This window comes from Perognathus longimembris, chromosome 26, assembly GCF_023159225.1.
Source record: "Perognathus longimembris pacificus isolate PPM17 chromosome 26, ASM2315922v1, whole genome shotgun sequence".
Lineage (NCBI taxonomy): Eukaryota > Metazoa > Chordata > Mammalia > Rodentia > Heteromyidae > Perognathus > Perognathus longimembris.
In genome coordinates this window covers 9,084,478-9,106,882 of record NC_063186.1, presented here as the reverse complement: position 1 = coordinate 9,106,882, position 22,405 = coordinate 9,084,478, and the positions used below count along the sequence as shown (strand labels likewise).

Here is a 22,405-nt window from a genome sequence, read left to right as displayed (position 1 = left end):
GCCTTGAGCCCAAAAACTCAGTGGCAAGAACTTCAAAGCCAAAGAGATTTTTTAAATTCCTCAGTAATGCTATCACTTAAGAATAGCAAAGGGGGGCTGGGGATATGGCCTAGTGGCAAGAGTGCCTGCCTCATATACATGAGGCCCTGGGTTCGATTCCCCAGCACCACATATACAGAAAATGGCCAGAAGGGGCGCTGTGGCTCAAGTGGCAGAGTGCTAGCCTTGAGCAAGAAGAAGCCAGGGACAGTGCTCAGGCCCTGAGTCCAGTCCCCAGGACTGGCAAAAAAAAAAAGAATAGCAAAGGGGCATGAGTAAGTCTAGTTCAGAGGTATAGCACTTGCCTGCACGAACAAGGTACTGGGTTTGATTCCTAAGCACTGCAAAATATTAAAATATATTTAATGTATGGTGTTAGGAAGAAAAGGAAGTGGGCCAGGTGCTTGTGGCTCACGCCTGCAACCCTAGCTATTCAGGAGGTTGAGATCTGAGGATTGTGGTTCAAGGCTAGCCTGGGCAGGAAAGCCCATGAGACTCTTATCTCCAATAAACTACTCAGAAAAGGCCGGAAGTGCTGCTGTGGCTCAAGTGGGAGAGCACTAGGTTTGAACAAAATGAAGTTCAGGGACAGTGCGCAGTCCCAGAGTTCAAGCCCCAGGACCAGCAGAAAAGAAAAAGAACAGGAAAGCAAGGTAGCCCAACAATGTCTCTAATGAACTAATTTCTTCCCTGAAGAAGAAAACTGAGTGACACACATATCCACAGGTCTACAATGCCTCTTCCCATTCGGACAGCTGTCCCCATAGGCACTAGGGCTGTTCTATGTAGGGGTCTATAAAAATGCAAGGCGACCTCTGGATTGGTCACATTCCACCAATACTTTTAGGAAGCAAAAGAAATAGGCCCTTTTTCTTTCCAGTGTGTGTGTGGGTGGGGAACACGCTCAGGGAAATGCTGCTAGCAAGGTTGGTTGGCTATAAGATGTTTCTCTGACCTACGGCAAAAGGTCTGCAGAGTTTGGGGGGGAGGGGGGGGAGTAAAGGGGCCTGGGAGAACAGCCTGAAGAAGATACCGGTGAGGTGGGGAGAGAGAGGAGGGTCTCTTTAGGGAGCCTCTGCTTCTGGAGCTACACACAGTGCACGTGGGCTGCACTGAGTATATCCTGTCCAGTGCAAGGATTTCCAATCGATCCTAAGTCCCCAAAGCCCGGGCACGTGAGGTCAGAGGAAGGTCTTACAGTTGAGCTTGAGCAGCTTCCCATCAGTTCCGAGTGAATTTATGTCAGCCGTTCCATAGGAGTTGACAAGACTGAAGGTGAAAAGTCTCTTGGGGCACGACTGTCCTTTGCCCGTCTTTTGGGTAGATTCACTGGGCTGGTCCCCCAGCTCCTCATCGCCGCTGCCTTCTGTTTCTGAAAGCTGCTCTTTGCCTTCTTCCTGATGCTCCATTTCTTCCTCCTCATCTCCTGGGGCACAAATGGAAAAATCAGCTAGCCGTTGTGTCACTGGCACCCCCTCTTTTGGTCCTTAAGCTTTTTATTGAGCTGGGCATGATGGCAAATGGAGGGAGAGGGACTGGGAGCCTACCATCTCAAAAGCCCAAAACAAACAAGAAAGCAAACAACAATGGAAAGCACAACAAAGGCCATGGCTGCCTATGCCTGTCGTACTGAAAAGGTTGGCCGTGGGAGGGAAAAAAAAAATTCTAGGTCCTATCTGAAAAACTAAAAGCAAAAAAGGACATGGGGCATGACTCAATTGACATAGAGCTCAAGGTCTTGAGCTCAATCTCTAGGACCATAATTGGATGAATAAATGAATGAATGAACAAAGAATAAACTAATGGATAAATGGTAAGATAGATGGAAAGATAGGTAAACAGATAAATAAGACCACCACAACAAAATAAATAAAATGAAGCGATATTTCAAGATTTTACTCTGTGTATGTGAGTCCAGCTACAGCCTTGCATTTATCAGGCACTTTAGTTCACATGTGGCCTTCTCCAAGGTAGAGCCAAGATAAGCATCTTGGACTAGGGCACCCCTAGTCCAAGATTGGGAAGCAGTGGTCCAAAGAACTTACACAGGCCTTCCCCAGGGCAGAGAATAACTCAAGGTCTACCATCCCCAATGGAGCCCTCACACGATCTGATAGTAGGCAGGACCTCAGAGCATATGACAACAATCTTTAGACTTCATCAATGGGCTCACAGAGAAAAGGATTTAAATGAGATGTATATTTAATCCGGAAGAAAAGTGTTTGGTAAGAAATACAAGCTACTTGGACATGATGACATAGGTCTATATTCTCAGCACTTGGGAGACAGAGGAAAGAGGATTTCAATTACAAGGCCATCTGGGGCTAAGTAGTAAATTCCAAGCCAGCAGCCAGAAATACATAGTGAGATCATGCCTCAAACAAGGGGGAGGGGGTGGATAGGGTTGGGACCTAATAACTCAGTGGCAAAGCACTTGCCTAGCAACTGCAATGTCCTGGGTTTAATCCCCAGTACCAAAAAAGAAAAGATGGAGGGGGAAAAAAAAAACCCATAGGAATTTTAAAAGTCAATTTTTACTGGGTGCTCATCTTAGCTACTCAAGAGGCTGAGATCAGAGGCCCAAAGGTTCAAAGCCCAGGCAGAGATGTCTGAGAGACTTCATCTCCAGTCAGCCAGTACAAAGTGTGCTGACAGTGTGACTGCTCTTAACACCAGCATTCACTTTCAAGCACTGTGGCTGCTTGCAGAAATCTAGGTGTTTGGAGGTGAAACTGAGAATGACGGCAGGAATCTGAAGGTCACCTATAGTTTGAAAAGAATCAACCCACTGGAACCCTTAAGTTCTCAAAAGAGGAATACCAACTATACACTGCAAAGCCCACATGGTCGACTTGACATCTGAGCAATGGGTTTCTTTCTTGCTATAAAACTCCTTGTATTGCTTTGCTGATGGTGACTTTCTCCCCTTCCATAGTAGAAACAGCAACTTCCTGTTAGCTTTCTGGGACAGGGGCTAAGGCCGTTCACAAGGAATAAGAAACCAACACACCAGCCGGGCACCAGTGGCTTATGCCTGTCATCCTAGCTAGTCAGGAGGCTGAGATCTGAGGATCATGGTTCAAAGCCAGCTCCAGCAGGAAAGTCTATGAGACTCTACCTGAAATAAACTACACAGAAAAAGCCCCACGTGTTGCTGTGACTCAAGGGGTAGAGCACTAGCCTGGAGCACAGAGGGGCTCAGGGACAGCGCCCAGGCCCTGAATTCAAGCCTCAGAACTGGCAACAACAACAACAAAAAAAAAAAAAAAAAAAAAAGGAAGAACCCAACACCTTTGCCAACATAAGCTGGATCATATAAGGGTAAGCGCCTACTTGTAATGCCCACAGATAATTCAAATCCTGACTTGGTTTCCTGACATTGGGCAAGTTACTCGATCCCTTCCCTTCTACGGTTCTGTGCTGGAGTGAGAGCCCAGGTTGCATCAGCAAAATCATCTCAGATGATTCTACAGGTGCAAAGGTAAATAATGTGGGGGCTGGCAAAGCCCTCAGCTGGGTCTCGGAGCCCCCCTTTCCCAGGTGGGGAGCACAGAGGAAGAGGAGAGAAACGAGGAGGGGTGTGGTCAGCCCTAGGGAGCACGCACCTTCACAACTCCCACTGGCACCGTTGCAAGCCCCGGGCTCCAGGGGCGAGCTGCCAAACTCGTCAGGCAAAGGCTGTTTTATATAGCGGCTTTAAAAATGCAAAGAAAGAAAAGACGGTGAGTGTGACAGCTAACCATTTTTCTCCACTAGGCAGCTAAGAAGCGCTTCCCAATGGATACACTCCGATATTCACAAAGCCAATGTATGACACAGAGCACGCTTGAAATTCCTATGGAATGGTTCAATACCGTAAGAGGAACCCAAGAGATGAGACGCTTGTCTAGCTTTCCAGCCTAGGAATGGTATGTAGAGCACACCATGATTTTTAAAAGTCTTTTTCTGGTAATGTTACATTGTCAGCTTAAAACAAAGAGGGGAGCACTTTGGAGGTAGCATTCAAATACCAAATGTCATGAAAGTGCTAGAATTCGTAACTCAGGAGAACTGATAGGATTGCAGGGGACTGGAGGCTTGAGCCCCCACAGTCAGAGTCCACACCAATGGCATCTGTCCTGGCCATCAGAGGTGAACGCGTGGGACACACACACACACACACACACACACACGCACGCTGCTACCGCTGGGCCTCTCCTTGCTCTCAGACATATTCTTGGCACCCACCTGATGCGATCACACACAGCCTGGTACAAAGATTCCAGGGTTAGCTTGTGCTTGGGGACACAAACGAGCAGCGGCTGCCCGAAGAGCATCGCCCCGGAAGAAGTACTCGATGGCCTGGACTTCTTCTCCCTGAAGTAGACTGGAAGCGTGACACATTCCGAGCCATCCACAAAGGTGCTGCAGACCTCGTACCTGCATTGATCACACACAAGGAACCTTGACTAACGAACGGGCCCTGTGAGCAAGAGATCAGAGCTGCAGGAAAGTGGCTGCCAAAAGCTAGGGTGCTCAGGACAAAGCATTCTTTTTCTTTTTTTTTTTTTTGCCAGTCGTGGGGTTTGAACTCAGAGCCTGGGTGCTGTCCCTGAGCCTCTTTGTACACGAGGCTAACCCTCTACCACTTGAGCCACAGCGCCACTTCCAGCATTTTCTGAGTAGTTTATTAGAGGGAAGAGTCTCACAAACTTTTCGGCCTGGGCTGGCTTTGAACCATGATCCTCAGATCTAAGTATCGTGAGTAGCCAGGATGTTAGGCATGAGCCACTGGCACCTGACTGACGGAGCATTGTTTAACAGAAAAGGCAAACAAACCATTTTGGGGGTGATTAGAGGCTGGGTCAAGAACTCCACAAAGATCATAGTCAGGGGCTGGGAATGTGGCTTAGTGGTAGAGTGCTTGCCTTGTATACATGAAGCCCTGGGTTCAATTCCCCAGCACCACATCTATAGAAAATGGCCAGAAGGGGCGCTGTGGCTCAAGTGGCAGAGTGCTAGCCTTGAGCAAAAAGAAGCCAGGGACAGTGCTCAGGCCCTGAGTTCAAGGCCCTGGACTGGCCAAAAAAAAAAAAGATCATAGTCAGCATGAGGTGAACACACATAACCCAGCTTCTGTGCGCTGTGACTCCCCTTCCTCCAACATGGCCTCAAACTGGGGTCCTTTCCACAGATACCATCCTATGGGCGGGGGTGGAGGGTAGGGGATAGCCATCAATTTCATCTTTTGTCACCAAAAACTTTTTGGGGTTTTCTTGGCGCTAGTACTGGAGATTACATTCAGGGCTTCCTGCTTGCTTGGCTGGTGCTCTACCACTTCAGATACACCTTGTCTGATGTTTTGCTACTTAACTGCAGAGGGAGCCTCACCGACTTTTCCATCAGGGCTGGCTTTGAATCACAATCATCTTATCTCAGACTCCTAAAGAGCTAGGATTATAGATATGAGACATCATCGGCCCAGCTAGAATTAAAAAACAAACAGAATTGGGACCAGGAATGTGGCTTAGTGGTAGGGTGCTTGCCTGGCATGCATGAGGCCCTAGGTTCCATTCCTCAGTACCACATAAACAGAAAAATAAAAATTTTTTTAAATTAAAAATTAGGCCAGGTACTGGTGGCTCATGTCCGTAATCCTAGCTACTCAGGAAGCTGAGCTCTGAAGATCGCAGTTCAAAGCCAATCTTGGCAGGAAAGTCTGTGAGACTCTTATCTCCAATCAATCACCAGAAAACCAGAAATGGCATTGCGGCTCAAGTGGTAAAGTGCTAGCCTTGGGCTGGAGAGCTCAGGGACAGCACCTAGGCCCAGAGTTCAAGCCCCATGACCAACAAAGTAAAATATGAAAAATTTAAAATAAATTAAATTAGTTAAAAAAAACAAAACGGAAGAAACGGCTCAATATAAATCAGTAATGTGTCTTAGTGAATATATGAGATCAAGCCTATTTAGAGATTATTATCCTTCAACAAGTGTTACCCAAACTGTTGGCAATCAATTGTAGTCTTTCTCTTTTCCCATAGGGGGAGACAAACTTGAAGATTCAATTTTTGAAAATTGTAACTGCACACACACACATATATATATATACTCCTTTTCCTGACTCTGAAGACTTTCTAAGAACAACTCAAAGATGTGATCTAAGTCAGGGCTATGCTGTTCTCTTTTTTGCCAGTGCTGGGACTTGAACTCACAGCCTGGCCATGCAGTGTCCCTTAAGTTTTTCTGCTCTACCACTTGAGCCACAGCTCTACTTCTATCTTTCTGGTGGTTAATTGGAGATGTTTATAGACATTTCTGTCTGGGCTTTGAACTGCTACCCTCAGATCTCAGCCTCCTGAGAACCTAGGATTATAGGTGAGAGCCACCACTCTTTTGGGGCGAGGTTACCTCTGCAGTAGGACCCTCTTCAGGCCCCTGAATCAGGCCTCCTAGCAAGCAGCAACTGAAGTTCAAAATCATGGCCATGCCAAGGTCACCTGAGGGTTGTCAATAGGCACTGAGGGCTGATGGCTGCCCCCCAAAATGCCTTAGGCGCCCATCTCTGTAGGCCAAAGCATGAGGACAAATGCAACCAAAGCAGGGAGCTATCAGAATGTTTGCTCTGGAAACACGATCAAGGCAAAGCTTCTAGAATGTGCCCTCGGATTCTGCATCAGAAACCATGGAGTACTCACACAAAAATGTCATCCCTAGGCATGATGTGGCTTAAACCTTCATCCATTTGGAAAATCTTGTGGAACCGGTGATTATACACATCTGTGACCACCATCTAAGAACCAACAGTGCAGAAAGATTACAGGATGGCTGAGCGCTCTACTGACTGCTTAGAACCAGTAGAGAACCTGCCACACACGGAGCCCTAGAGCCCGAGGCCCAGGTCTGAGGGGAACAGCAGGGCTGTCACCAGCACTTGATGATGCTCTAGAGGGTTGGGAATGGGGGGACAAGGAGGTGATGACCAGAAACTGGTCTAGAAGTTTCGGGAAGTTCCTGGGGTGTTCTACAGAGCCAGTTTCCATGCTGCCTGCAGGGATGGGAACAGAGCCCTACGCCTCCTGACACGAATACAATAAGGAGCAGGACCACAATGGAGGAGAAACTTTCCTGATCAGTACTAGCGACAGTGTGCACAGCGAGCAAGGGCCAGGGTGTGAGGCATTCAGACACACACCACCCATCGCATTGCTGCTCGCCAGTAACTGCTCTGGAAAAAAAAGGGTAGGCAGTGGCTGTGAGGTTGGATTTTAAGCTCTGAAGGATCAGGAAGTGTAACAGCCTCCATGCCATGCCTGTCTTCTTCTCTCCCCCCTGTCCCTGGCCCCCCAAATCCTGCCTTACATTTTCTGCAGCAATGCCAGACAGCTTGGAGAGCGCCTCGCACAGGTCAGACACGGCTCCCATCAGAGGCACAGTCACACGGTACTGCAAGGGAAACAGAGTTCAGGGTCATAGGTGTTCCAAAAGGATGAGGAAATGCCCTGGGGTGGGGGGTTGGGTGGAGGCAGAAGATCCCTTCCGGTGGAGATGCATGCAGAAATAAAAGCCTGAAGACGAGGCCATACATCAGCTTGTGAGCTAGCAGCTCTACTGGCCGCAAACACCCACTAGTCAGGGACTGGGAAGGTGGCTTAGTGGTAGAGCGCTTGCCTAGCACGCATGAAGCCCAGGGTTCAATTCCTCAGGACGACATAAACAGAAAAGGCCGGACATAGTGCTGTGAACCAAGTGGTAGAGTGCTAGCTTTGAGCAAAAGACGCTCAGGGACAGTGCCCAGGTCTTGAGTTCAAGCCCCAAGACTGGCAAAGAAAAAAAAAAAAAAGACTCACTAGTCATGCCTCTCATGTGGCCTTTTATTCTAACTAGGCTCTCCTAGCTGATTTAACAATGGACCTGACTAGTCAAAGTGAGCTGCTTTGGGTTCCCTCACATTCAGATTCAAGAACCAACTTCGAAAGTCAACAGGTTACTAGAGCTGTATGAACGGAACATGGGGGAAAAAAGTGACAGCAACCCCTCAAAGACCCTATGGGATTACACCAGGGCCCGTAGAGGCCAAGGGCACACACAGGAGACCCGGGGGCAGCAGACAGTCTCCAATACAGCAGGGAGGCCCCACGGGGCCCCACGGGGCCCTGGAGACCCCTTAGTGAGGGGGTACCATGAGGGTGAGGACACTTTTACCTGGGAAGGTCTGCAGCGAGGGTCAGCAGGAACCAGGAAGACCTCCATAACTCGATCTTTCTTCAAGGGCAGTGGGAGAGTTAGATAGCAAAATGGGTCAAAGGTCACGGACACCTTTGCACATTCTGGACAAACCAAAGTAGATTTGAAGAGACCATGGAAAGTGTCCACAATCACTGAATCATTCCTCAGCCTATGATTCTCCCAGGCTTCCTTTGCCACTACCTGGATGAAAAGAGAAGGGATAAGCAGGACATTCTCAACATCCTGTCAGTATTCCAATCCTTTTAGCCTGCATCCAGGATGAATTACAACAAATACCACACTAGACCAGGAAGTAAGCCATGAGTAGCCAGGGCCACGGCAGCTCTACACGCATGCTTTTACTAAGAGGGTGACAGAAGATCAACAGGGACTGGCAATGTGGCTTAGTGGTAGAGTGTTTGCCTAGCATGCATGAAGCCCTGGGTTCAAATTCCTCGGTACGACAAAAACAGAAAAAGCCGGAACTGATGCTGTGGCTCAAGTGGTAGATGCTTGCCTTGAGCAAAAGCTCAGGGACAGTACCCAGGCCCTGAGTTCAAACCCCAGGACTGGCCAAGAAAAGGGGGGGGGGGAGGCAAAATGCCAATGTCCTACAATGTCCTAAATTTAATAACCAATTATTTTAATGATCATTGATGGAGCTAGGGATAGTGGTTCACACCTAGAATCTAGATATTACAGAAGTTGAGGCAGAGGGACCACAAGTTCCAGGCTAGCCAGAGGCACAGTGAGATCTTGTCAACAAAACATTGTATTCCCTGAAGGACTTTAAGAAGAACAATAATACCTTGCAATTAGATGTGGTGAAGAACCCTTGCCTAGCACACAAATAAATAGGTTCCATCCCCAGCACACACATACTCCGGAGTAACTAGTTACTGGAATGCACTCTCTGGCATGGAATACACAGTTCACGCCTGCTACTAGCATCAGTGATAGACACCTCATCCTGTCAACAGAAGTACAGTTGTGCAGGGACAGCAGCACCCTACCGCATCGGGCCGCCCATTGGCATCCTTTGGCTCCAGGTAGGGCTTCTTCTTCACTCGGTTCAGGTCTTCATGCAATCCATCGAGAATAAAGGCTAACAGCTCCTGAGAGTCTTGTTGTTGGTAGCCAGAAAATTGAGGCGCAAAACGTCCCACTTGAGTCTGCAACAAAAGCAACAACATTTTTCGCTTGAGATCCCAACTTCATCCCCCAAAATACAAAATAAATAAATGCTTTGTTATGCCACTCTGCTCACAATGGGGAAAATGAAATATTTACCTCAACCTACTTTCTTTATGTTTTTTGTTTTTTTTTTGCTAGTCCTGGGGCTTGAATTTAGGGCCCGGGCACTGTCCCTGAGCTTCTTTTGCTCAAGGCTAGGACTCTACCACTTGAGCCACAGCGCCCCTCCCGGATTCTTCTGTGTATGTGGTACTGAGGAATCGAACCCGGGGTTTCATGCATGCTAGGCGAGCACTCTACCACTAAGCCACCTTCCCAGCCCCTCAACCTACTTTGAACATGCGAGGAGCCACGTGAGTGTCCCTTCCAGACCACATCTGCTTAATGAGCTCTGCGTAGGCCTCTGCAATCTCCCCTTTCATCCCCAGGGGGTTGTCTCTGTTGATTTCAGCTTCATATTCATCCTTGAGAAAGTAGTCTGTCAATGGTGCAGTGTTGCTCAGGCACTGAAAATAGAACAGGATCGGTGCTTTATACGCTATCTCAATCTCAGCACCAGAAGAGGCAGATAAACCAAGCGCTAAAGAGCCACTGAGGGAGGGGCAGGCCTGACCAAATGAAATCTCAGCAGCCAGGTTCATTGATGATCTAACCATATGATCTCTGGGATGGGCAAAGAATAACACTTAGGGTAATGGGCAACCACTAGGATAAAACAAAGGAAAATGCCTTAGGCTGGGGGATCTGGGAAACATGAGCGATCAAACCTACCTAGGATGAGGCCTCAATAAACTTGAGCCAGGTGTGGAGGTTCATGCCTGTAATGTCATCAACTAGGAAGGCTAAGGCCAAGTTAAAGCCCAGATAATGAGGGTTGAGATACTAAAAGGAGGTAGGTGGCAGGACAGTGCTTGACAGAAAACTCCCCACTCTGAGACTCGGGACGCACTGTCATGCAGGTGACAACTCTCCCCTCTACCTGTAAAGCGGAGTTCATGAAGCAGGTGTTCCCCAGATTTCCGAGACCGCAGAGCCCAGGCTGGATATGAGACGATGGGGACTCCTGACAATTATACGAAGCAGAGAAGCCAGATCCACTGAAAAACACAACCCACATCAGCAATAAAAGCCAAGTGCTGCCACACATGCCCTTGGGACGCTGTGCTGGGGCCGCCACAGCTGGGGTCTGCTAGCAATCCCAGGATGCAAATTCTCTCTCTAGCCCTGAAGACCTGCTGCCTACCCGTGACTTAGCAAGTTAGCAGGAAGTACATCTTTAAGGGGAGAGATGCTGCTTGATTTGTTTTGTTTTCTCTTTTATGCTTTGGCAAATGTTAATGTATCTTTCCACAAGGCTGAATGGCAGGTGACACTAGAAAAAAACATTTTGGGTACAAAAAAAGACATCACACCTTGGGAATATGGATTTTTAGTGGTAGAGTGCTTGCCTCACATGCATGAAGCTTTGGGTTCGATTCCTCAGTACCACATACACAGAAAAAGCCGGAAGTGGCGCTGTGGCTCACATGGTAGAGTGCTAGCCTTGAGCAAAAAGAAGTGAGGGAGGGACAGTGCCCAGGCCCTGAGTCCAAGCCCCAGGATTGGCCAAAAAAAGAAAAAAAGACTTTGCACCTGCCACTCAACCCAGGCAATCTTTCTGGGCTCTAGTTGGGCCTAAGTGTTCATGCATACCTTCTCTCTGCCTTTGCCCTCTGGCAGGTGCTCTTGAAAGGCTTGGAGCAGAAACACAGCCACCAAGAAGGGAGACAGGCAGGGCCCTCCTCCAGCCATATTGCTCTATGGTGAGACCACCCTTTCAAATACAAATTCAGTACTGGCTCCTGGGAGCTGGGGGCTCACGCCTGTCATCCTACCATCTGAGGATGGTGGTTCACTGCCAACCTTGGCAGGAAAAGTCTGTGAGACTCTTATCACTAATTCCCAGAAAACCAGAAGTGGACCTGTGCCTCAAAATGGGAGAGATCTACCATTAAGCACAAAAGCTCAGGGACAGTACCCGTGACCTGAACACAAACCCCATGACCAGCAAAAGAAAAAAAATTCAGTGACCATCAACACCCCCCAAGACCACTAGTGACTTAGGCTGTGGGAGAAATACCAGCCTGGAGGAAGAGAAGCAATGTAAGTCAGAAGAGGGAAGCATACTTCTTGTGGTTAGGAAATGGAGACTGCATGCAACATAATCTCACAGCTCTAGCTAACAGCAGATACGCAGTACAGTATTCTGAAGAGACGCCAAGAGAAGGGAAGGGGAAAGGGCCTGCTCTTACCCCCTGCCGATACCGGAACTGTGCATCCCAGAGGTGTTAGTGCTATCACCATTTGCGATGGGAGATGCAGACACTGAGGAATAGGAGCTTGCTGATGGTTTTGGAGAGGTAGTGAAATGTCTGCTAGGCGCAGTGCTTGATCTGAGAGAAAGAGGTAGAAACAAGACTACTGACTTTTTGCAAAGTACAGACCCTATTTAATGCCTTAGGCTCACAATTGCCTTCTCAGCACTCAGGAGACTAAGACAGGAGGATACTGAGTTTGATGCCAACTGGGACTATATAGCAAGTCCGTTACAGAGGGAGAACAATATCCACCCTACGACCACTGGGGGGAAGGGGGAAAGGAAGGAAAGAAGGAAGAGAGGGACAGAGGGCAGACTCTCCATATTCAGTTACCTAAAATGCAAAAATCCTGTTTCTACTTGTGCTTGTGGCTTAGCCTGTAAGTCTTCATACCCGAGTGACTCAGAAGGCTGAGCTCTGAGGATCATGATTCAAAGCCAGCCCAGGCAGGAAAGTCCATGAGACTATTTATTGCCAATGAACTACCAAAAAGCTGGAAGATGATAAGCTATGCTCTACCAATCCTGAGTGAAAAGGCTAAAGTATAGTGCCCAGGTCCTGAGTTCAAGTTCCAGTACCAAAAAATAAATTAAAAAAAATTTTAATCTGGTTTTCATACTACTTTAAGAGAAAGATAAACTGTGTGTCTCATTAGTTCACTTAGCCATTAACTAAATCTTCTAGTTCGGTTAACCACAAAGGTAGCTAGCCTTCAAGGCATCTTGATTTCATTTATAAATCACAAACACCAAGTATTGCTGGTTTATGCTGTAATCACACCTGTCCAGGAGATCTACTGATATGGTAGTTTGAGGCTAGCTGGGCAGAAAAGCTTGCTAGACTTTTATCTCAAAAAAAAAAAAAAAAAGAAAGAAAGAAAAGAGGGGCTAGGAATATGGCCTCGCGGTAGAGTGCTTGCCTGGTATACATGAAGCCCTGGGTTTGATTCTTCAGCACCACATATATAGAAAATGGCCAGAAGTGGCGCTAGCCTTGAGCAAAAAGAAGCCAGGGCAGTGCTCAGGCTGAGTTCAAGCCCCAGGACTGGCAAACAAAAAGAAAAAAGAAACCAAAGAAACAATAATAAAAGCAGGGCTGGAGGGGTGGCTCAAATGGTAAAGGGCCAACTCAGCACATTACTGAGTTCAAACCCTAGTAGTGCCAATAAAATAAGCAAACATCCTGGAATCTTAAAACAAGGACTATCAGGAAAGAGGAAGAAGATCAGGGCAGGGAATATTAGGGAGGGGAATGATAAGATCAAGGAAACATAAGTATATATATGATAGTGTTACAATGAAACCCATTATTCTGCACAGTTAATATATACTAACAAATCTGTATGTGTACTTTCTTAGAATATTGAGAGGTGGGTAGGTAGGTAGAACTTACTCCAGGGCCTTGAAAAGATTCACTGAGATCAGTTTTGTTTGGTTTTGTTTGCTAGTCCTGGGGCTTGAACTCAAGGCCTGGGCACTATCACTGAGCTTCTTTTTGCTCAAGGCTAGCTAGTACTGTACCATTTGAGCCACAGTGGCACTTCTGGTTGTTTTGTGTATGTAGTACTGAGGACAGAACCCATGGCTCCATGCATGCTAAGCAAATACTCTACCACTAAGTCACATTCCTAGGCCTGAAATCAGTTTTTTAATCCTACCTTTTAACCTTTTTCATCAATGCTTATTAAATGTTTTCATAAAAATCACAAATATAATTTGCCAGTGGCTCATGCCTGTAACTGTAGCTACTCAGGAAGCTGATATGTGAGGATCACAGTTTGAAGCCAGCCAGGTCAGGAAAGTCCGTGAGACTTTTATCTCCAATGAACTACTCAGAAAAAGCCAGAAGGGCAATATGGCTTAGTGGTAGAGTGCTTGCCTCGTATGCACGAAGCCCTGGGTTCTATTCCTCAGTACCACAATTCAAATTCAGTACCTGAATTCAAAGCCTCAGGACTGGCAAAATAAAATAAAATGGCCCACTCAAGTACTCTTGGCTCTCTTCTGCTCTGAACTACAAGCCCCTACCTCACAGGCTGAAACTGTCCCCACTGGGTTCTCATAGTTAGGGGTTATTTTCTCTCTCTCTTTTTTTTTTTTTTTGTCTTGGGGCTTGAACTCACGGCCTGGGCACTGTCCCTGAGCTTCTTTGCTCAAGGCTAGCACTCTACCACTTGAGCCACAGCACCACTTCTGGCTTTTTCTATGTATGTGGTGCTGAAGAATCGAATCCAGGATTTCATGCATGCTAGGCAAGCACTCTACCACTAGGCCACCTTCCCAGCCCCGTTTCTCTCATTTTTGAGGCACCTCTAGTTCTAAGAGAGGAGTTGGCTTGTCTGGGCAAATATATTAGTTTATCGCTGTTGTCATAAATTACCACAAACTCAGAGGCTTAAAACAGCATAAAGTTACCATACTGCCGTTATGGAGATCAAAAGTCCAAAAGGGTTCCCCAAAATACATTCCTCTGTGGAGGCCTTAAGGATTTATTCGTAGTTAGCTGCATGTTATGTCCTGGCTTGGCCAGTGAAGCATTCCTCACATTTCATCACCTGACCCTGCTCTTGTCCTCAAAGCACCATTTCTGACCACTGGGATCATATGAGACCCAGCTGGGTAAGATCATCTCCATATACAGATCCTTAATTTAGCTGAGCACCCGGGGCTCACGTCTGTACTCCTAGCTACTCTGTACTCCTAGCTACTCAGTAAACTGAGATACAAAGATACAAGTTCAAAGCCAGCCCAGGCAGGAAAGTCTGAGATTCTTCTCTCCAATCAACCACCAAAAAGCTACAGCTCAAGGACAGTCCCTACCTAGGCCCTGGGTTCAATCTCCAGGAATGGTACCAGAAAAAGAAAAAGCCAAACAAACATTAATCACACCTGAAAAATCTTTTTTTTTTTTTTTTGGCCAGTCCTGGGCCTTGGACTCAGGGCCTGAGCACTGTCCCTGGCTTCTTCCTGCTCAAGGCTAGCACTCTGCCACTTGAGCCACAGCGCCGCTTCTGGCCGTTTTCTGTATATGTGGTGCTGGGGAATCAAACCTAGGGCCTTGTGTATCCGAGGCAGGCACTCTTGCCACTAGGCTATATCCCCAGCCCTGAAAAATCTTTTTAATCCAACATATTCACAGGTTCTTGGGATTAAAATGTGGACATTTTTTCATGGTTCCGGTGTTATTCTATTTTTATCACTTGTCGGGAAACAGCAACCAAGATTTCTTACAAATGAAGTCCATGGCTGGGTTTCAAAGGGGTCTGTGCCAAATGCTTTGTGCCTTTAGGTCATCGTTCTCTAAGAGATCTAAGTTGTCATAGATCTCAGCTGCACAATGAGCCCATCACAATGTAACAACCATAGTCCACCACGTGGATGAAAGGAGCAAGCAGAGCCTGACGCTGTCTTCTAATTACTGGAGCTACAGATAGTTTCTCCATACAACACCATAAAGAAAATCCAGCCCTGCTTTCTGTCGCCTTTAAGAACATGCACAATTCCACAAAGCACATAAATATCTCCTAAGGGAACGAGGCCTGGAGTCCAACTTCAGTAGATGAACAATGAACAACGCGGCCACTCACTGAGTAGAGAGGAATAGGATTAAATTTTGACCTCTAAATCATACAAGACCCCATGCATACATCCTCTTATTGTCTCCCAAAGTGGCTTAAAAACAAGTGGAAAAAATAAAGAGTTGGACAAACACAAAGCCAGCTCTGGGCAGAGTAACAACAGAAGGTCCTGGCTCCTTCTCATTCTCCTCCGCTCATTCTCAGCAAGTGGATGTTCCCAACCTTACTACACCCTGAATGGTGCCCTTCCACAGTAGTCTACAAGTTGTTTACCAAACACTGAGGTTCCTACTAGGACAATGAATGGAGGATATAAAATGGAATGATTGTTCTAGCTCATTAACTGCATTAGGAAGGAACGTCTCTCTTTTCATTGTGAGCCCATCCATGCGGGAGAACACATTTACGTACTTTGACTGTAGGATCTGTCTGGGCCATGTGCCATCTTCATTTTGGGGCTCAATGACTAGCACCTGGGTGAAAGGGAAAACCAAATAAGAATGCAACTCACCCCACTGCAGATGTGCTTCCAGACTGAAGGCCTCTGGTTAACTTGGGGCAGAGCTGCTGTTAGGCATGGCCTGAGCCATCCTACCTGACCCTGGTACAGCCCAGCATCCTGAATAGTGTTGTCTAGCTTGTTCAACTGCTCATAGGTGTTGCTCATGTATTTGTTCCAGAGCCGTGTCTCACGCTCGGCAGGGATGTTGAACAGTTTCCGCATCTCCTTCTCGATGGTTGCTAGGGAACAGGCAAAACATCACTCAGGGTGTCTCCAGATACAAAGCTAAAGACAGCTGACGGCAACTTGATGATGACCCTCCTTCTTTCTTTTCAGATGTTTTCCATAATCCTAGTTACTCAGGAGGCTGAGATCTGAGGATCCCAGTTCGAACCTAGCCAGGCAAGAAAGTCTAAGAATCTCTTATTTCCTATTAGTCACCAAAATGCTAGAAGTAAAGCTGTGGCTCAAGTGGTGGAGCACAAGCCTTAACTGAAAAAAAAACTAAAGGGCAGTGCCCCAGTTCTCAAGTCAAGCTCCATTACCAGCACTCCAAAAAAAGTTCTGACTTTGAATAGACAAATATGATGAAGGAAAAAAAAAAAAAAAAAAAAAAAAAAGTTCTGAAAGACAGACACTGACCAGTCAATATTTCTTATTTTTTGCCAATCCTGGGGCTTGAACTCAGGGCCTGGACACTGTTTCTGAGCTTCTTTTGCTCAAGGCTAGCACTCTACCACATGAGCCACAGCTCAACTTCTGACTTTTTCTGTTCATATGGCATTGAGGAATCAAACCCAGGGCTTCATGCATGCTAGGCAAGCACTATAAGCCACATTCCCAGCCCTCATTCAATATTTCTAAGGCCAATCATCTTCCACAGGCTTCCTCTCACAGTAATCAGCAACTTCTGCTATATGTCTCTTTCTGCCAAGGGCTGTTGGCTCATAAATTTGTCAGCTATAAGTATAAATAAAACAGCAAGAACCCGAGGCCTTGAGTTCAATACTATCACACACAGAAATAAGGTCTTTATCTTTAACTCACAATCCTCAGCCTCTTGAGGTACTGGGTTACAGTGCAGCTGCAGCGTTGTGTTATCATATACAGCTACATAGGTCTTTACTTTAGCACAATATATAGAAAATGAGAAAACAGGCCTCTAGAGGTATAGTTCAGTAATAGGGTACTTGTTTAGCATATGAAAGACCCTGGGTCTAATCCTTGGCATAGTAGGGGGAGAATCGAGAAAACTTCTTTTTGGGGTAAGAACAGATATGGTTTCAAAAGCTAGCTCTAACTGGGCAGGGTGGTGCATGCCTATCATCACAGCACTAGGGAGATTGAGGCAGAAGGACAACCTGGCCCAGCCTAAACTGTGTGCACAGTGAGACATTGTCCCCAAAACAACATCAAAATAACTCTTGACATTTCCTTGAGATTTTTGCTTTTGGTGCTGTGAACGGAACCAAGAGCTTCAAGCATTTTACTGCCACTGGGCTGGGAATGTGGCTTAGTGGTAGCGTGTTTGCCTAGCATGCACGAAGCCCTGGGTTCAATTCCTCAGTACCACAGAAAAAGCCATAAGTGGTGCTGTCAAGTGGGAGAGTGCTAGCCTGGAGAAAAAGAAGCTCAGGGACCTTGCCCAGTTCAAGCCTCAGAAACGGCAAGGAAAAAATAATAATAATTTTCCAAGTCAAGAGAAAGCATTCCAGCTTCCCTCCCATGAACCACCATGTCTTATCCAATATCCTACCCTGCCCAGCTGCTCACCAATGGTGTCTGCCTTGCTGAAATGACAACTCAGCATGTTGGTGGGGTCGCTGTTCTCACAGAGCTTCAGTTCCAGCAAATACACCTCCACTTTACAGTGCTTGACAAACAGGCCATGTTCTACAACCTGTGAACAAGAGAAAGAGGTGAGCCAGACGTGCCTGTGGCTGATATCTGAGGATCATGGTTACAAGATCCCAGCCCTGACAGGAAAGCTGTGAGATTCCTGTCTCTGATTAACGACCAGAAAACCGAAAGTGGCGCTGTAGCTCTAAGTGGTAGAGCACTAACCTTGAGCAAAAAAGCTCAGGGACAGCACCCAGGTGGAGTTCAAACCCCAAGCCCCACCAAAATAAATAAATAAATAAGGAAGACATGAAGTACCAGCCTTGAAAGCAGTATGTCTGAGCAAGAGCCAAACAAATAAACTTCACGATCATCAGTTTCCTTCAAAGGTTAGAGAAGCAGAAGTACAGAGTACCACCTCGCAAGAGGTATACATTTTCAAAGCCACCAGCATCTATTCCAGGGTTTGAACATCCTGCCAGGTGTGTTGACACATGCTTATAATTACAGCACTCCATAGGTGGAGGCAGGAGTATCATCAGTTCGAGGCCAGCCTGAGCTACGCAGTGAGCTGTAAGGGTATCTGTTATTCTGTGGGTAGCTGTTATTCTGTGTTGCCAGGGAGCTTATCTCCAGATAAGCTTCAGGCCCAGCCCTGGAAGGGTTTGAAAATAAACAAGCAACAATATACGAATGAGTGTCCATCATGCCAAATGAACTTTTTTTTCTCATACAGCCTTCTAGAGAGTGCTCTCATCACACCACTAGACACATCCCAAGCAAGCCACCGGGCAGAGCTCAGGTTTAGAGGCCACTCATTGTCACATCCTAGGGGAACAGTGTCTTTCACTACTTATTAAAACAATTCCCTAAAGAGAGCCAGCAACCAGACCTCAACCACCTCCATCCAACCACTTAGTTAAGTTTGTTTTCTTAGGAAATGAATGGAAGTCAGGATCCCCCAGGGAGTACCTGTAGAGACTACTCAGCAGGCATGACAATTTGTGTACTCACTTTTCTGACAATGGGCTGTTGGCCTTCTATACAGCCATACCAATTTAGTAATTTATTCCAGGCTTCAGTTGGGACCAATACATAGTCCAGTTCATCAATTAAGTGTTCTTTCAAGGTCTGGCTCTCAGGATCTGAAAAAAAAGGAAAATAGCACATGACTCACTGTTCTTCTCTCTAGAAATGCTTTGCACGATTATTTTATACACACACTTTCTTTTTGTAGTACTGAAGGCTGAATTCATACTTCCCTGACTTGATTGCTTGGTTAGCACTCTTAACTCTTAAGCCATTCCTTCAGCCCAGTTTCATACTGGTTATTCTGGAAATAAAAGAGTCTCACGAACTTACATTCTCAGGCCAGCTTTAAACGGTGAATTCTTCACATCTCAACTTTCTGAGTAGCTAGGATTACAAGTCCAGCTTGATGCTTAGGTACTTTTCAGCAACAAAATAAACATTAGCAGGAACAATTACAAACTCCCTAAACTCTGACAATGACATGGCAGATCTGACTACTCTTGTTCTTAGCCATGTTTTCTGAACAGTTTACCATGAGTTTATATTTTGTCTACAATTAGTGTGCAAACAAAGGAGGACATGGTAGCACATGTCTATAGTTCCAATTGCTCAGGAGACTGAGGATCTGCAGGAGACTGATCACCTCCCACCAACAGTACTCACAGCCAAGCCTCTGACTGTCAACACCCCCACTCCAAGAACAGTGGAAGTCACTGTTCTCTAGACTAGTGGAGCCAGGAAAGTACCCACAGGGGAACAAATAATCTCTAACTCAAGGCAGATAATGAATTTAAAACCCTTTTTCAAAGCTGGTTGGGGTGGGGCTGAGAATGTGGTTAAGTGGTAGAATGCTGGCCCCACGTGCATGAAGCCCTGCGTTCAATTCCTCAGCACCACATACACAGAAAAAGCAGGAAGTGGCGCTGTGGCTCAAGTGGTAGAGTACTACTAGCCTTGAGCAAAAAGAAGCTCAGGGACAGTGCCCAGGCCCAGAGTTCAAGCCCCAGGACTGGCACAAAAAAATATATATATATATAAGACTTGGGGGCTGGGGATATGGCCTAGTGGCAAGAGTGCCTGCCTCATATACATGAGGCCCTGGGTTCGATTCCCCAGCACCACATATACAGAAAATGGCCAGAAGTGGCGCTGTGGCTCAAGTGGCAGCGTGCTAGCCTTGAGCATAAAGAAGCCAGGGACAGTGCTCATGCCCTGAGTCCAAGCCCCAGGACTGGCCAAAAATAAAAAATTTAAAAAAAGACTTGGGTTTGATCGCCACACTTAAAAAGATTAGTTTCCAAAGTTTGGATTTCAGAAGTAATTTCAAACGATATCACTTTTCTTTCCTTTCTATATGTTGCTAATCTAAAACCTGAATCCTTAGCAGAATTGGCAAAGACAGACAAAATTTAAGTGTTATACACCTGCTCTTATTTAGATCACAATGAACTGAGGTAAAAAGCAGCTGAATTCTTCCCAAAGATCTGCAAAAGTTCTTTTGGATGCAAGTTGAGAACACCCATTCCATCTCTTTACATTAGGAAAGGCAGGTTCACAATGTCCATGTTACAGATACACACATCAGCCACTGCACATGCGAACATTTTGCGAGAGAAGCAATGGAATACTACACCTGAAAAGAGTCCGGAGTTGTCTATGGGCCCAGGAAACAAGTTATGTTCACCCACATTGTACATGTCCCAGCTATCGAAGCCCACATACTTCTTCCATTGCTTGAACCACCGGCTGTCAATAAGGTACCTAGAGAGACAACAATTTATTATAGCCAAAAAGATTTAGGTTAAATTTCTCTTTATACCAGTGCTAGGGAAGGAATAAAGAAGCTCTTATAGGATAGACAAATATTCTACCACTGAGGCACATTCCCAGTCCCTTTATTATTTTTTATGGTCCTCCCATGTGGAGAATATGTAGTCCTCACTATGAAATACACTCCTCAGAATGGGAATAGAGGGCCACTAAACATGGTATGGGAGGGATGGCCTTGGGGCAGTCGTCTACAAAGGGAAAATGACTGCTAAAAGAATAAATAAGAGAAGACAGCTGAGGCACCAGTAGCTCACACCTGTAAACCTAGCTACTCAGGAGGACGAAATCTGAGGGTTGAGGTTCAAACAAGCCCAAGTTCTTATCTCCAATTAACCACCACAAAGCAGAGAATGGAGGGGTAGCAGCAGCCTGGGCCCAGGGCCCTGATTTGAAACCTCAGGACTGGCACATACACGTAGACACACAAATATGATTATACTTTAAAAGTGTCATATACTCCACCCCCCACAGTCCAGGGGCTTGAATTCAGGGCCTGGGCACTGTCCCTGAGCTGAACTGAACCCAGGAATTCATGCATGCTAGGCAAGCACTCTACCACTAAGCCACATTCCCAGCCCTAAAGTATACTTCTTTACAAGTAAGACAGAAGTAAAAACACGATTACAATGAGTCTTTCAAAGGCAATTAAAAATCACAAGAAATAAGCAGCTTCCCAGAAGGCTCAAGGATCCATAAACACATGCTGTTATTTTTGTTGTTGTTTTGTCCAAGATAGGAACTTAAACTTGGAACCTGACACTTTCACTCCCTAGCCAGCACTCTTATCAACTGAACCAGAACTCCAACCCAAACATGCCAAGTCTCTCAGACACTGTTTTTCCCCACCGAATCCCTTCAGCAATAACTGTTATATACTTTCACTAGGAACTTAACTTCTTTTGCTTCTACAGGGCATTCTTTATGTATCACCCCTTTGCAGAGTAACTTCAAAAGTACCTCTGCTTGCCTTGCTTTTCCTCTTGACTAGATAAAGATGAACATAAGGGCTGGGAATCTGGCTTAGTGGTAGAATGCTTGCCTTGCATGCATGAAGCCCTGAGTTCGATTCTTCAGTACCACATAAACAGAAAAAGCCAGAAGTGGTGCTGTGGCTCAAGTGGTAGAGTGCTAGTCTTGAGCAAAATAAGCTCAGGCGCAGTGCCCAGGCCCTGAGTTAAAAAAAAAAAAAAAAAAAAAAGGATGAACATAAAACTACACCCGAGGACTGCAAGTGTGGCTCAAGTGCTAGAGCACCAGCCTTGAATGGAAAAAGAAACAACAACAAACCTATCTCAGCCTTGTTCTTCTACATCTTGAAGTTTTTTTTTAAGTTTCTATCATACACCGAGGATCCAATCTATTCTACTCTTTCCCTAGATAATGATTAGCACAATTATTTTAATGTGTGCCAAGCACAGAACTTGAACTCAGGGCCTGGGATCTGTCCATGAGCTTTTGTACTCAAAGCGAGCACTCTACCACTTGAGCCACAGTTCCATTTCCAACTTTTTTTGGTAGGTAATTGGGGATGAGTCCCATGGACTTTTTTCTTCCAGGGTTGGCTTCGAACTGGGTTCCTGGGAGCACATCCTCCTGAACAGCTAGGATTACAAGCGTGAGCCACCAGCACCTGGAGCACTATTATTTTTGACACGTGATTCTAAAATAATCTGAGAAGGAAAGGGGGGGTGGGGTTCCGAGACCATCTGTTCTGCAGTTGACAACTCACAAAGTATCAACTTCGGATCTTTGCCTCCACTCCAGAGAGCGCGGTGAGCCACAAAATGCTACACTGTAATGGTTGGGAACCTTCTAGGCCGGTAAAGT

General features: G+C 46.2%; 1 protein-coding gene and 1 long non-coding RNA gene across 3 annotated transcripts in view; one reads left to right on the top strand and one right to left on the bottom strand.

Annotated features, from left to right (window-relative positions):
• Usp4 (ubiquitin specific peptidase 4) overlaps positions 1–22,405 on the bottom strand; it is a 29,771-nt gene that overhangs the window by 6,770 nt on the left and 596 nt on the right. Inside the window, exons 2-16 of one of the 2 annotated variants that reach the window (XM_048334808.1) lie at positions 20,382–20,509; positions 18,731–18,861; positions 17,651–17,777; positions 15,971–16,116; positions 15,787–15,848; positions 11,733–11,873; positions 10,421–10,538; positions 9,774–9,947; positions 9,261–9,419; positions 8,224–8,448; positions 7,381–7,464; positions 6,717–6,811; positions 4,267–4,458; positions 3,645–3,733; positions 1,238–1,465 (exon numbers count right to left, since the gene is read on the bottom strand). In XM_048334808.1, coding sequence (XP_048190765.1) covers positions 1,238–1,465; positions 3,645–3,733; positions 4,267–4,458; positions 6,717–6,811; positions 7,381–7,464; positions 8,224–8,448; positions 9,261–9,419; positions 9,774–9,947; positions 10,421–10,538; positions 11,733–11,873; positions 15,787–15,848; positions 15,971–16,116; positions 17,651–17,777; positions 18,731–18,861; positions 20,382–20,509 — 2,099 coding nt within the window. The remainder of the gene's footprint in view (positions 1–1,237; positions 1,466–3,644; positions 3,734–4,266; positions 4,459–6,716; positions 6,812–7,380; positions 7,465–8,223; positions 8,449–9,260; positions 9,420–9,773; positions 9,948–10,420; positions 10,539–11,732; positions 11,874–15,786; positions 15,849–15,970; positions 16,117–17,650; positions 17,778–18,730; positions 18,862–20,381; positions 20,510–22,405) is intronic. The other variant, XM_048334809.1, reaches the window with a different exon arrangement.
• Positions 647–4,115, top strand: LOC125342593. The gene is made up of 3 exons (XR_007209244.1): positions 647–930; positions 2,431–2,442; positions 4,105–4,115. It is a non-coding gene; the product is annotated as an uncharacterized LOC125342593 (long non-coding RNA).